The sequence below is a fragment of the Ahaetulla prasina genome, chromosome 1, assembly GCF_028640845.1.
Source record: "Ahaetulla prasina isolate Xishuangbanna chromosome 1, ASM2864084v1, whole genome shotgun sequence".
NCBI classification, from domain to species: Eukaryota; Metazoa; Chordata; class Lepidosauria; order Squamata; family Colubridae; genus Ahaetulla; species Ahaetulla prasina.
In genome coordinates, this window is record NC_080539.1 from 90265357 (window position 1) to 90281652 (window position 16296).

A 16296-nucleotide genomic window follows, 5' to 3' on the forward strand; every position below is an offset into this window, starting at 1 on the left:
GACGGCTACTTACAATATGCCCGGAGACCGGGCAGGGGCTCAAATCGTTGGGGACTATGGCTCCGAGGTGGCAGCTGTCTGTTCGATAGTCCCATGCTCATCTGGCAGCCAAGCACGCGCTCGACTGATGGTAAAGTACACAGTTCTCGCCCAGCCGGAATGCGGAAGAACACTGAATCCTGGTCTTTCCAAAGCCCCAGGGCCAACTGCTTTGAGCGAAGCTCATGCTCGCTGTCCTGTCAGAATCACCTCCTGGTGATCTGACTTGCCGCTGTGTGGCCCTCAATGGGCTCAAGGTAAAGCTCTTTACTCTGATATTTGGTGGTAATATAGCTTGTCTTTAGCTAGGACTGAGTCAAAAGCTGGGGACTGTTGGTGAAAGAGGTGTGTCCACATAGCTTTGACAGATTCAGTCCAATCGGCTAGCAGATGAGGTTTACCCTTTCCTGAATGCTATCTCCACCACAATGGAGAATGGATGATTGATGAATTTAATTGTCAACACTGTTGTTTTAGATAACGTTTTTGTTTTCAGTGCACTGTGCTTTTATTCTGCTGCCCATTCCCTGTTCCTTCTGGTAGATGGGCAACTATATCTTTGCTAATAAATGAATACAAAATAAAAGGCTCTTTGTGGAAAATTGGGAATAAAATATTCCATACTGAGTGTATTTATCTTTTCTCCAGATTTATCATTATGTAAGAAGTGATTGTTATACTACCGATCATATTTTATTTAATAAACATTATTCTTAAAACCTTACTTTTTATCTTATAACCTTACATAATTCAACTCTGAAAGCAGAAACCAGGGAATTTAAACATAGAATTCAACTTCCTACTGACACAAACACCATACCAGAGTTTATTATATCAGCTCAAACAAAAGGTTGGAAAAAATCATTAAGAACTCTATAAGCTGGATAGATTTCTGAAAATGGGCATTGCCTTATCTGAATGCCCTTTCTCAAAAAGCAGGGACCCGCAGTCAGGAATGGGTTAACTCCTTCTGATACAATAGGACTGAGTTTGCAAGATGATAGGCTTCTCCTCTTGCCTCCCAGCTTTCTGACGAGGATGAGTGGCAAACTGTTGTGCTGAGCTGTAACAACAAGGTTAGTTCCCTCCCCCGAGGCCGGAACTGGGAGGAACCAGGGTGGGGCTGACTGAGGGTCCCTGCTTTGTGAGAAAGGGCGTTCAGATAAGGCAATCCCTATTCTCCAGAAAGGTGGGACCTACAATCAGGAATGGGACATACCAAAGCAGTGTGTCTAATGGGAGGAACCCGACTGGTCCAGCATGCTCAGCCCATGTGAACTCTTTGGAGAACCCAGTGGCCAAAGGCTGCCTCTGCCAAAGCATAAATATCTCATTTGTAATGGCAGGAAGACCAGGTGGTGGCACGGCAGACCTCCTCCAAGGAGGCCTGCATAGCTCACGTGGCTGAGGTGGCCACGCTCCTGGTCGAGTGAGTCGTGATCCGTTTAGAGGCGGGTAAGGTCTGTGCATCGTAGGCTTTAGCAATCACTGCTCTAATCCAGCGCCCCAAAGTGGCCAACATAACCCAATGACCAAGGATAGACAGCTGGAAGGACACAAAGAGATTCTGTCCTCTGGAGGGAGGCGGTCCTCTGAAGGCTTTAGATTACCAATATTCTTCTTAAAACTCTTGAAATCAGACTGAAAAATTTGACCTTCTCCAATCTAGAACATGAAAATGATAATGGATTACTACATGTAGCCTGTGACTTCTATAGGGATCGAACAATACTTTAGATCATTTCCATTGCATAGAATACATACATACAGTCACAGAGTCACTGTAGTGGTATGTCTAAGAAGATACTATAATTAATGACATAAATATCTACAGGACTCATACATGAATGCAAATGCCCATTTGTTTGAGTCTTATCCCCAATTTTAAAGCTCCTGAAAGTTCCTTTTAGGAACAGTCTCATAACTGACTGAACTTATTTCAAGATAATACTGTTCTTTGCTTCTCATTATGAAAAACTGAAAAGTTAGTTGTGGCAATTTTTTTAAAAAAGAAACCTACATACATAAATTAAATCTCTCAATATCAGGTATGTTACAGGGAATACATGATTATGTTTGTAGATAGAACACAAGGAAATATATTTATTTTATATAGTAGTACCGCTTTAATTTGTTACACAAAGAATATAAAATTCACTTCATTTTTTTTTAAGTCTGACCTTCTCTGTCAATTAAGAGGAGTGATAAATCCACCAGCTGTTTCCTTCTTCATATGTAGGCTACAATACATTTGCTTCCTTTTTAAGGCCAGTGTATTTGAACAACAACAACAACAGGGCTTAAACCAGCTGGTAGAATGTGACAGGCATATATTTAACTCTGATCTCATTTATTGCCCTTCTTCTTTGACAACTATCCTTTTTTCTGGCATCTACTGACATTCTTTACCTAGCTGACACTGCCATTTTACTGAGAAGACAATATGCAACCATAAAGCAGAAGCTTGGGAGACATATATTCCAGTCAAATACATTTATTGGTGATTTATTTCTTTGAGACTAGTTTTTGTTTTTTTTAAAGTCTTGTAAATTAGGTTATCTTTATCTTACTGAATTCAGAAAGATTTAAATACTTATATTATATTCAACAATTAGTGTGTTTTAAGTCCAGAATCAAGCATGTTCATAATATCAACCAATCAGGTAAAAACTTTTACACATTTTATTCCCACCTACAATTTATAACATTCTCAAGAAAGAACTCTGTGTTTGCATCTATGTATTGAAAAATAAAACAAAATGGAAAAGAAGACAATTTCTAGTAGTCTCAGAGAACATGAGAAATGCTATAAATTCTCCTTGCAATATTTCTGGCCAAATGTCAGCAGAACTCATGAAGCATCTCCCTGTAAGTATCTGGCAATGAATTTAATATAGAAACATCTAAATGAACATAGATTAGAATGAAGAGTACATACCGTAGTAACTGTCATATAATTTGGAGGGGAGACTGAATACTGACATGCATTGCAATGAGATAAGGAGTATTTGAAAATTACCCTAGTGAATCAAACCTGAAACTCAAAAAGTTTCTGAAGGCAATGATCTACCTCCATTGGATCATTGAAGTCCTCTCAACATTACTGAGTCACATAGAATAAATGTAGATAAAAATTGGCCTTGACTAAGCTGAAAATTTTCAAGAGAAATTTTGAACAGGGATAAAAAAAAACAATTTACTTATTTGAATACATAGATATAAGTATTAGATACTTATATTGGACCTGCATAAAAGAGTATCTATCTATGTATGTGTCTGTCTGTTTATCCCCTTGAAATGTTTCTGAAATGGGACTAATGGGAATAAATCTCTCTCCCTCAGTCCCCCTCCCTTTCCCCTCTCTCTCCCTCCCCCTTCCTCCCCGTCCTTGAAATGTTTCTGAAATGGGACTAAAGACTACTTCCTCAAATTATTAGCAATAATTTGAATGGAAAACAAGAGGTGCCATCTAACCCATAAATAATGAAATAATGCATATCTCTGTATTTAGAAATCAACAAGCAAAGAATAATGCCTTTTTTATGTCTACCAAAATCAAGTCACAGGATTCAAACTGTCAATATATGATACAGGATTTTTACCTTGCACCTATGTAAGAAGATTCTACAGGATAAATGGAAGTGCTTCAATGGTATCTGCTACAGCCAAAATGCTATAATTAATTGTGCAATCTTTCCCCTATAGATAGTTTGAGATATAAATAGATACTAATAGGAAAAGGTATCTTGCTTGTGCTCCCTAGTGAAATAAGGCTTATGAAATATGAAAGAGAAAGTAAGGATTCAAACTTCACTCATGCACCACTAAGTTGAATTTGTCATGCAAATATATTAAGGCAACATCAAGCCAACCACAAATAGAATCAACTGGAGATCGAAGTAGGTAAACGTGTCTTTTTCTTTTTTTAAAAAAAGCCTCTTTAAATATTAGTATTTCTTAGCCGGTTTTATTTATTTATAAATCTGAATCTGTGTCAGTTTTTTACAATAAATATGCAACAAAACTTGGAACTTGGAGAATGGAATATTTGGTAAGTTTTTGGAGTAATAAATAATTTATAACATACAATTAATAACCTCCTTTTGGTCTAAAAAATCATTCCAAGCTATAGTAGACAAAGTAGTGACCATGGCAACAAAATGCTGTGGTAAAGTTTGAGACCCAAGTTGTAAGACAAGAGTCTGTTTTAGAAAGTTTAGGAACCTCAAGGTGGAGAAATATTTGAATTTGGCAAAAAAAAAAATGTTTCTTGGAATGTTACTATTTTTGTGGACTGTTGGTCACAAACAAAGCTGGTGTTAAATATAGTGAAAAAATAATCTTTTAATCCTTAAAAATATAATCTATTTTTTCCTAAATGTTCAGAAAACATGATAGATCTGTAGACTAAAACCTTAGCAGTACAACTACACTATTCACACATAACTATGAGCAAAATAAATAGAAGAAAGTTTTCCAAATGTGCACATACACATACAAACAACCCACACCTGCCACAAAGTATAACTGAGATGCTTAATCTATAGAGCTTCTATAAAAGGGTTTTATCTAACACAATTTTTTTTTCAGATTATTTCATTGAGGTTTTATTTCAATTGCTGATACTTTTTAATCTCAAAGTCGTGAAGACCGTAAGATTTTTTTTAGTTATTTTACTTGTCATATTTCTTAACTAGAAAAAATATTTTAATCAATTTGCATTAGAATAAAAACATTAATTTAAAATAACTTTTCACTCTATTAAAAAATAAAATATTTTGCAACTGTTGTTTCAAATTAATCAATCAATCTAGAATAATATTCATGCTCCATGAAACTAGAATATGAACAATTTGGTTATTTCCATTAAAAGTCCTTCAAAAGAATTGCTAGAATGCTGACTTTAGAAAAATTGCTAGAAAAAATATTTCTATACTTATATACATATGCAACTCACAATATGGTAAATTAGCCACAAAAACCTGTTTTTTATATATTCTGCAGCAATATTTAGAATTATATAGTACAACAGGTTAGCATGACCGAACTCAAATAATTGATAGTTCACATAAGCATTTTCATAAAGGAGCTAAGCTAAGCATTTCCAATGAAGAATTCATTTGCTGATCATTCTATTAACTGAGAAAACACATAAGCAGGACTTTTATCATGCTTGATCAGCTCTCTTTTAATAATGAGTCAATCTAATGTTGAATGGATCCCCAGAGAATACCTTAAGTCAGCTTTGTCCAAGGCTTCCAGTGCTTTATCACCTACTTGGTGACAACGCTGACAACTGTCAGAGATACACTATTCATCTATGGAAGAAACACTGATCACTGTCACCTGCTCCAAGGCAAAATCCTATTACCAACACTTTAATTTCCTTTATGAACTATGGTATGTAAAACAAAATTTAAGTGAAGTAACAAGAATAAAAATATTCAATACACTCTCTGAAGAAAAGTCATCCTACTTAACAGTTTCAGCTAGTTTAGTTAACAAAAAGCCAGATTTCCACTCTCTCACAACTTTCTAGAATGTGTCACTATCTTAAGATCACACACCACCCCGCACCTATTTTAAACATATTTTGCAGAATGTACTTCCATAAGGTCTTCAATTACAAATCCAGCAGTATAATTTAAATGTGGTTTTATTAGAATGAAGATATGTTACAAGGAGTAAAGCAGTTTTTTTTTTAAAAAAACCCCAAAAGTTCAATCAAACGATTAATGAGGATATACTTACCCCCCCCCCAGCAATATTTCCTTCTCCCATGACAGAAAGTACGGAGAATATATTAGAAAAATCATTATATAACTACTCTCCTATTCCAGACAACCCACAGACAATGTGGATATCAGTAAGACTGGATCAACTTCTAGATATTTCTATATACTAACATATTAACAACGTATTATAATTCTATAAATATGAATCACATTAACCAAGGAATATAATTTAATCTGAGCCATTTTCTAATTGAACTATGGCATTACTGAAAAAAGCTATATCTGTCTGTCTGTCTTAGTTAGGAATGCTATACAATACACTTTTTTAAAGAAATCAAACTATGAAGTCTGTATATGCTCACTATATTATATCAATACAATTGAAGCAAAGCTCTTGCAGTACTACATCATCAGTGCGGGGTGCGGGGAGACAGTGAATTATCTGTTGCAACAAAAAAAAATGGGTTAACCTATTTTGCAAAGCACAAGAAGGCAAGACAAGAAACAATGGTTAGAAAATAATCAAAGAATAAGCAACTTAGAACTAAGGGCAGTGAGAACAATCAACCAATGGAACAGCTTCCCTTCAGAAGTTGTGGGTGCTCCATCACTGGAGGCTTTTAAAAAGGGATTGGATAGCCATTTGTCTGAAATGGTGTGGGGTCTCCTGCTTGAGCAGGGGGTTAGATTAGAAGACGTCCAAGGTCCTTTCCAACTCTCTTATTTTGTTATCGAATGTCATTTACCTAGCAGGCTAGGTCATGCTTGTTCTTATGCTATGGTGGAAGAAAGTTCATGAATCTTTTAGAATTCTATACCCCAAATCCTGCAGTCTTTAATGCATTAAGGTCTTTAGTGCATTAAGAGCTTTAAGTCCAAGATAAGGATATTCTAATTGAACCATGCCAAAATAGTCCATTTTGCAATTTTCCCCTGAATATACTTCAGAAATGTTCACGGTCATTTTTGGAAAAGTAGGTGAAAACTATAATAATTAGCTCTCTTAAGAGAATAAGTTGAGTTAGATGTTCCTATGAGATGACAATATGATGTCAGTTTGGGAACAAGCAAATGACACATATGTGTTGATGTGACTAACGGAGTCTACTTTTCATGACCCTAGTTTGTAGAACTGACTATGCTTGATCACAAGAGCTCTTAGGATAATTCAGAAAAAGTGTTGTTTATGCTCTGGAAAATTGTTGTTTATGAGACTGGAAAAGGCAACTAAACCATTGTGAAAGACTCTTATCATGCCTCAGTCAGGCAGACAGTGTACAACTAGAGAAAATTAACACCACTGTTATTCATCATGGAATATCACACCAAGAATAAGGCATAAAATATTTTGTAAAGGAACTTCAGGCTATGGTTGCATTTTTTGGTGTATTGTATTTTAAGTGAACATATGGTAACAACAACAAATGAGTCTATCATAATAAAAGTGAGCAAGAATGATGCGTGCACCAGTGCACTATTATACAGTATTTAGTAGAGGAGAACAACTAAATAGAAGAAACTGTACTTTCATTGGTCTTTGAACTTCAAAATGGGCCAATTGGAGAATGATCCAATTAGGAAGTAGCTTTCTTGGAGTCTTGTAACATGGATCAGTTACAGATCAGCCAAATTCAAATACAAGAGGCCAATCAGTCCATTTCAGGTACCTGTGAGCTGCTGAGAAATATGCCACAAAGCAGTCCACTCTGCCTCTGAAAATGAAAACCACAACTTCTGGAGAAATACCTGAACAAAAAAAAACCCTAGACCATGGTAATTCAGCCTGAAAGCTTGTTACTGAGACATTGTATGCTGTGGGCTATTAAATGGGAATCTCTATCTGTTAACAGGTCTTTTTGTAAGTTTAGATCACACTGAAGGTAGTAATACTGCAGGATTATGGATAGATATAGAATGTTTGCAAACTTTAGCACTTTAAAAAACAACAACATCACACTTGCTATGAAGCTATAAATATCAAATACAGGCTTACCTCTCAACAGCATTCTTGGGCCCGCAACATTTGTACAACAGAGGTCACATGAGAAAATACACTACAAAGGTATCATATGAACCAGAAGAAATAAATTAACTGACTAGTAGGTACTTACATCTGGATATTCTTTTACAGGCACATATAGTTTTTCTTGTAGCTGTACAATAGGTCCCACAGCATCAGGTAACTCAGCACTTCTCTTCTCCGTACTACCATTTAATGTGTCATTATACATGTCTTTCCGTACTCTGCTAATTTCTGTAGGAGAAAAATATACTGTGTGTTACATTAACAAAATTAAAAATCTGGAATAATAATGTATTAACTGCCATCTGTATGGAACACTGTATTTAATCAGCAAAGTAATTAGAAACTGATATATTTTAAATAAATTTCTGCTTTTTGAGCTGAAAGTACTGAAGGGCTACAATTAGAAACCATCTCTAAATGCACTGAATGTCTTTTGCTCATCATGAACAGTCTCTGAGATTTTATATAAACTTGCTTTTGCATTTTCAAATAGTCTTGGGAATGAATTGGTTTTGAGTTTACAAACCACAAGGATAAAGCTTTGATTCTCAGGCTTGCAAAGCACACATCCTACAGAACTTCAACCCCTTCCCATTCACCATTATTCAGCAGAAGCAACATTCTGCTTATCTTTCAATTATTCAGAATACAGGTAGTCAGTCACCTGACTGCTTTGCTCAATTACTGCAATCCCAGCCCTTCCAACTGTAGCCATTAAGCAATCTCGTGAAGTGGATGGAGTGAAGTAACTGCCTATGGAGTTCAACTCCCCTCCATCCATGGAAGGGAACGGCTCTGATGGACTATAGGAACAGAACTGGTATCTGACCTTTTTTTTCACGCCACTAGAAGAGTTCAAGTTTAAGTTCATCCAATGGAACTCTTCCTGAAGCCTGGAAGGGAGATGAACTCTTCAAGGGGAGAGGAGAAACGGGCTCAGATAGATCCTTAAATTCCCAGCTCCATTCCTGAAGCCTACCAGAGGGCTTTGGGATCAGATTTCCTTTTCTGCAACCCACTGAAGGAGTTCCCACCCCTTCAGGGCATTAAAGGGAACTCCTCTGGTAGGCTGCAGAAGCAGACCTCAGATCTTTGGTATCTCCTCTATGTATAGAGTTGAGATTTCCTCCAAACAGGCAGTCCTTTCATTTGCAAAGAGTTGTGGGGAAGGGGGGAACTTAGCTCTGTGACAGGAGGCAGCCCTTACAATCTTCCCTACCACTCTCCCATTGACTTTTGGGGAAAGAAAATATTGCAAATGGTAATTATATGATTGAATGTGGGGCAATTGACAACTAGTCATAGGTTGCCAAGAACCAATATTGTGATCACATGACTGTGAGGGGATTTGGCAAATTTTACAATAGCTGAAAGTACTTTAGACCAGGGATCCCTAACCTTTTGGACCTCAGGGATTACCAAGTTCATAATTTTAAATCCCATGGACCACTAATACAAATCCAGCATGCCGCTTGCTGAAGCCCCTGGACTCCCAGTGACGGGATAGGGTCCTTCAGGCACTCTCCCTCCTCTCTTTCTTTCTCTCTCTCTTTCTCCCCCTCTCTCTTTCTCTCTCCCACTCTTTCTCTCTCATTCTCTTTCTCTCCCCCCTTCTCTCTTCCACTCATTCTCTCATCTTTCTCTCTTTCCCCCTCTCCCACTCATCCTCTCTCTCTCCCACTTTCTCTTTCTTTCTCTCCCACTTTCTCTTTCCCACTCATTCTCTTTCTCTCTCTCCCTCTTTCTGTCTCCCATTTATTCTCTCATCTTTCTCTCTCCCTCTCTTTTGCTCTCTCTCCCACTTTCTTTCTTTCTCTCACCCCCTCTCCCACTCATTCTCTCTCCCACTTTCTCTCTCATCTCTTTCTCTCTCTCTTCCCCACATTCTGATTCTCTCATTCTGATTCTCTCTCTGATTCTTTCATTCTCTCTCTCCCACTTTCTCTCATTCTCTCTTTCTCCCCCCTTCTCTCTCATTTCTTTCTCTCTCTCTATCCCCCACATTCTGATTCTCTCATTCTGATTCTCTTTCTCTCTGATTCTCTTTCATTCTGTCTCTCTCATTCTCTTTCATTCTCTGTCTCTTTCTCTCTCTCTCTCTTCTCATTCTCTCTCTTTTTCTCTATTTCATTTTGTGCGGCATCAGCATTCCGCCTCGGTACATTTGCGGCAGCCAGTGGCACAAAGCAGCCCTTGTCTCCTGCCACTTGGGACTCGGAATGGTAAACCTTTGGGGTTTTTTAGATAGATTTTTAAGGGGAGGGAGGGGGAAGTCGGGTAATGGGGGATACTCGTCGGGTAGGGGTTTTTTAAATGGTTTTTTACGGGGAGTTTTAAAGGGAATTTTAAGGGGGGGAGGGAAATTGACGGGTTTGGTTCAGGGGGGTGGATGGGTGCGGGAGGAAACTCGTCAGGGAGGGTGCTAGGTCCACCATGTGTTCGCGGCGGTAACTTAATAGGTCCGAAGGTTGTGGAGAGGGGTGTCGTTCCAGTTTGTCAGGGTCGAGCTATTAAAACGGTAAGTGGGAGAGGCAGATATGACGGAAGGGGGGGCCACATCAGGTTTCGGGGGTTCGCTCTCGCTGTTTACGAGAGATTGCGTGCTCCGGCCCCCCAGGATTTTCCCGTGACCCGAGTGGCCAGAGTACTCGGGACTTGGGCCTTCGGCTGATGTTATGTAATGCCAGGTCCACGGTTAATAAAGCCCCCCTGATTTCAGATCTTATTCAGGAGGGGACCGCGGACGTTATGGGCATTACGGAGACCTGGTTGGGCACCGAAGGGGGGGTTCCCCTACTGGAGATGTGCCCACCAGGTTTCCGAGCATTCCATCAGCCGAGGGCCCAAGGTAGGGGTGGCGGGGTGGCGGTTATTATTAAGGAGAGTCTTGAGCCGAGGGAGACCACTGTGCCTCAGATAGCTGGGTGTGAATCCCTCTACGTGAAGTGGGGTCGTAGGACTCAGGTGGGCTTGCTGATCACGTACCTGGCTCCTTGCTGCGTGACAACAGCCCTGCCTGAGCTGTTGGAGCTGCTGGCCGGGTTGGCAGTTGAAACCCCTAGACTGTTGGTCATGGGGGATTTCAATTTGCCATGAACCAGCGTGGCATCCTCGGCGGCTCGGGAGTTCATGGCCTCCATGACGGCCATGGATCTGATTCAATTAATTGACGGCCCTACCCACGTCGGGGGAGGCACCCTAGACCTGATTTTTATCTCTGGCCAGTGGTTGAATGATCTGGTTTTAAATGATTTAGTTGTCGAACCTTTGTCATGGTCAGATCATTTTCTCCTTCGTCTAGACTTTCTGACCGCTACCCACCACCGCAGGGAGACGGAACCAATGCGCTGGTTCCGTCCCAAGCGCCTGATGGACCCGGAGAGGTTCCTGACGGAGCTTGGGCCGTTTCCCGAGAACCTGGCCCATGACACGACTGAAGAACTAGTTGCGGCCTGGGAACAGGCCGCGGCTGGAGCTTTGGACCATGTCGTGCCTTTGCGGCCTCTGACCCGGCGTCGGTCTCAACCAGCTCCTTGGTTCTCCGAGGAGCTGAGGGAGATGAAACACCAGAGAAGATGCCTAGAGAGTGTCTGGAGATCCAGCCGTTCTGAGGCTGACCGGACACTAGTTAGGTCCTATAGCAGGACCTACCTAGTGGCACTGAGGGATGCGAAACGTTTCTACGTTTCCTCCCTTATTGCGTCGGCAGATAACCGCCCAGCCGCCCTGTTTCGGGTTACCCGCTCTCTCCTTCAACAGGAGGGGTGGAAGGACCCCCTACAAGGGTGTGCCGAGGAGTTTAACGGTTATCTATACGATAAAATGTTCAGCTTCGGGACGGATTGGATCAAAATTGGGTAGATCCAGGCGAGGGTTCCGAGACCCGTCTTGTTGAGGTGGTTTGGGATGATTTTGATCCTGTGACTCCTGAGGACATGGACAGGTTGCTGGGTAGGCTGAATGCCACTACTGGATCCGTGCCCCTCCTGGTTAGTACTGGCTACTCAGGAGGTGACACGAGGCCGGCTCCGGGGGATTACAAATGCTTCTTTGCGGGAGGGGGTTTTTCCCGCTGCCTTGAAAGAGGCGGTGGTGAGATCTCTCCTCAACTGTTTTAGGGAATTACCGGCCAGTCTCCAATCTTCGCTTCACGGCGAAGGTTGTAGAGAATGCGATGGCATGTCAGCTACCCCAGCACCTGGATGAAGTTGTCTATCTAGACCCATTCCAGTCCAGCTTCCGGCCCGGATACAGTACAGAGACAGCTTTGGTCGCACTGGTGGATGATCTCTGGAGGGCCAGGGACAAGGGTTACTCCTCTGCCCTGGTCCTATTAGACCTCTCAGCGGCTTTTGATACCATCGACCATGGTATCCTGCTGCGCCGGTTGGAGGGGTTGGGAGTGGGAGGCACCGTTTATCAGTGGTTCTCCTCCTACCTCTCTGACCGGACGCAGACGGTGTTGACAGGGGGGCAGAGATCGACTCCAAGGTGCCTCATGTGTGGGGTGCCGCAGGGGTCGATTCTCTCACCCCTCCTGTTCAACATCTATATGAAGCCACTGGGTGAGATCATCAGTGGCTTTGGGGTGAGATACCAACTGTACGCTGATGATACTCAGCTATACTTTTCCACCCCGGGCCACCCCAGTGAAGCTGTCGAAGTGCTGTCCCGGTGTTTGGAAGCCGTACGGGTCTGGATGGGGAGTAACAGGCTCAAACTTAATCCCTCCAAGACGGAGTGGCTGTGGATGCCGGCACCTCGGTACAGTCAGCTGCAGATGTGGCTGTCTGTCGGGGGTGAGTCATTGGCCCCGATGGAGAAGGTACGCAACTTGGGCGTGCTACTGGATGGTCGGTTGTCCTTTGAAGACCATTTGGCGACCGTCTCCAGGAGAGCTTTTATCAGGTTCGCCTGATTCGCCAGTTGCGTCCCTTCCTGGACCGGGATGCCTTATGCACGGTCACTCATGCTCTCATAACTTCTCGCCTGGACTACTGCAATGCTCTCTACATGGGGCTCCCCTTGAAGAGCACCCGGAGACTTCAGCTAGTCCAGAATGTGGCTGCGCGGATTATTGAGGGAGCGGTTCGGAGCTCCCACGTAACACCTATCCTGCGCAGACTGTACTGGCTACCTGTTGTTTTCCGGGTGCGCTTCAAGGTATTGGTTACCACCTTTAAAGCGCTCCATGGCTTAGGACCGGGCTATTTACGGGACCGTCTACTGCCGGCCTTGATCTCCCATCGTCCGGTGCGTTCCCACAGAGAGGGACTCCTCAGGGTGCCGTCAGCCAAACAGTGTCAACTGGCGGCCCCCAGGGGGAGGGCCTTCTCTGTGGGGGCTCCGACCCTGTGGAACGAACTTCCCTTCAGGCTTCGACAACTACCTGACCTTAGGACCTTCCGCTGCGAACTTAAAACTTATTTATTTCGTATGGCTGGACTAGCTTGATTTTACTTTTAAATTTTAATTGAATTTGATGGGTTTTTAAATTTTTGTAATTTTATGGGGTGTATTGTTATTTTAAATTTTTGGGCAAATTTAAATCAGTTTTTTAAGGGTAGTTTTTAACTATTGTGTATGTTTGTATTTTATCTGCCTGTTCACCGCCCTGAGTCCTTCGGGAGAAGGGTGGTATACAAATTAAATTATTATTATTATTATTATTATTATTATTATTATTATTATTATTATTATTATTATTATTATTATTATTATTATTATTATTATTATTATCGGCGTCTGGTCCGGGGAGCAGCCAGATTTTGCTCTCCATTGTGGATGCCAGATCAGCCCCTTGCAAGCTCTCGTCTCTCGAGGAGCCTGGCCGAAGTTTCCTGCGCTGCTTCAGCGAGCACTCCTTGAGAGACGAGAGCTTGCAGGGGGGCGATTTGGCATCCACAGTAGAGCAAAATCCGGCTGCTCCCCAGACCAGTTGCCATGTACCCCTCCGAGTCCCAAGCAGCAGGAGACGAGGGTTGCTTTGCGCCATCGGCTGGGCAAATATGCTGCACAAATATCGGCTGGGCAAATATGCTGCACGGAGGGGTACTTGCACAAATGCAAGTAGTGCTTCGCTCCCACAGCTTCCAGCCATCGCAATTGCTGCTTCGGCCCGCTTATGCCGCAGCTCCTCCACCAGGGTGCACTGGCAAATATACGAAGATTTCACCAAGGACCAAAATTTTCTTGTAGACCACCAGTTGGTGACTGCTGCTTTAGAGGCTGTAAACACTCTTGCTGAGGCCATCGTAACTTCAAATGGGTCTTAAGCACCCAGTCTGATTTGAAAAAATGGGACTACAGATTCTGCCCACTGCTAGTTCTGTAACTGTAAAATCAATATCCTTGGAAATTCCTACCTGTAAAATGTGACTATCCAAAGTCAGACAGAACTGGCCTGCCTGATTTTACTGATGAAAAATTGCAAAAAAATTTAATCCAATGTCTTCTTCCCCTGCAAGTTTTCCTCTTTGAATTATCTTCATGTAGGTTATATTACTGGTTTCTGATCTATCTATCTATCTATCACATTTCTGTACTGTCCATTCACTCAAAGAGATATTACTGCATATTGATATCCTTTCCACTTTTTTTTTTATTTGAATTTATATCCCGCCCTTCTCTGAAGACTCAGGGCGGCTTACATTGTGTAAGGCAATAGTCTCATCCTATTTGTATATTTATATACAAAGTTAACTTATTGCCCCCCCAACAATCTGGGTCCTCATTTTACCTACCTTATAAAGGATGGAAGGCTGAGTCAACCTTGGGCCTGGTGGGACTCGAGCCTGCACTAATTGTAACTGCAGGCAGCTGTGTGTTAATAACAGGCTGCATTAGCCTGGTGAGCCACTTCCCAGCCCACTTTATTTTTGAATTCTTGGAACAAATGTAGAAGGTAATAACTTTTATCAGGGGAATGGACAATCTGATTTGCCTAATGGAAAGACACAAATATTTTTTTCTTTAATATTAATCATGAGAAATACCTCATTCCCCAGTCCTGCTATGGTGTCACGTTCTGATGATGGTGAGCCTACTCCCCAGTGGGATGACCAAAGAACGCCAGGAATGTATGCCTAAAGTATACACTCCCAGCAGAGTCTCCCAAAGCACAAAAAGTCATCTCAGCTGCCTAGCTAAAACAAGCAAGCAGTTATATTAGACAGAACAGTGATATAGGGAGATTCTGGAGGCAGATGATTGCTCATAAAGGCCTCACTTCATACTGCATCGGAGAAAGCCAGGATAAAGCATTCCTGTATTTTACCAAGAAAATCTCATGGGCAGACAAGACAAAGTGATTGTTGATATAAGTGCTGAGTGATGGGCCCCTGAAGTCAGATGGCATTCAACATGCTATTATTGATGAAGAGGATCTCTCATACTACTAGTGTTGTTTATGATGTGGTTAGATTAAAGCTTTTGAAATGTTTAGTTGCAGAAGCTACTATGCAGGAAAAGAAAACCCAACTGTAATTCTATCTTTGCAGCTTATGAAAAACAAAGTGGTGTTTCTTTCATAAACAGGAGGGATAAAGCAAAAACTATATTTGGGTACATTTAATAAATTATTTAATATCACTGAATGAACAACTCTTTGATAGTGATACAGAAAAAGGGAAGGTCGACAATAAAAAACCACTTTCTGCAAATCCAATTACTTATTCATTACTAACAGTCTTCAATTCTAACAAGCAAAATAACACCTATCTTGATGAACAATACCAGATTTCCCTGCAACACTCTTATGAGGTGGGCTGATGTATGAGAGAGTGACTAGCTCAAAATCACTCAGCCAATTTTAATGCCTAATATATATTTGAACTCATGGTTCTGTTGCTTAGATCAATACCTGTAAAGAGTGAAACGAACATGGAAAAAGGAGTTTTTTAAAAGATCATCCAATTCAAAAGGAGGTTCCAGCCTCAATTTTGTATGCTAAAGGACACTAAAGAACAAATAACAGATTCAAAGATCAAAGATAGAATAGAATAGAATAGAATTTTATTGGCCAAGTGTGATTGGACACACAAGGAATGTAAGGTGTATATTGAAATTCTATACAGTAAAGATGTCAATATTCTAATCAAAAGGTTACAGGGATTGATGCAGTATCTATAGTATAGAAATATGGTAAGCAACTTAAGAATCAGTAACATTTCCAAACAAGCTATGCCAACATACTTGGTGAACAACACAATGGCAAACAAACCAGATGTCAACATATCAATACTACAGAAAAGAGTTAATAGTGGGCAAAGAGTCTCATAATGTCCTTAATTTCGTATGCTAGCAAAATAAAACTTAGAATCATCCAATCAGGGGTGAAATCTAAAAATTTTCCCTACCGGTTCTGTGGGCGTGGCTTGGTGGTCAGATGACTGGGTGGGTGTGGTCAATAACAATAAATAATAAAAATAATAAACAAAGTATAAAAAACAATAAGAGGTATCAAAAACCAACTTTCACACTTTACACACACACAAC

The 16296-nt window shown here is 41.1% G+C and overlaps 1 protein-coding gene across 7 annotated transcripts in view; it reads right to left on the reverse strand.

Annotated features, from left to right (window-relative positions):
* QKI (QKI, KH domain containing RNA binding) overlaps window positions 1-16296 on the reverse strand; it is a 135954-nt gene that overhangs the window by 76555 nt on the left and 43103 nt on the right. For all 7 annotated transcript variants that reach the window (XR_009153306.1, XR_009153305.1, XM_058168104.1 and 4 more), the window contains exon 2: window positions 7886-8028. Coding sequence is in view for 5 of the 7 variants with exons in the window: in XM_058168080.1 (XP_058024063.1) it covers window positions 7886-8028 (143 nt within the window). In the remaining 2 variants the exon portion in view is untranslated. The remainder of the gene's footprint in view (window positions 1-7885; window positions 8029-16296) is intronic.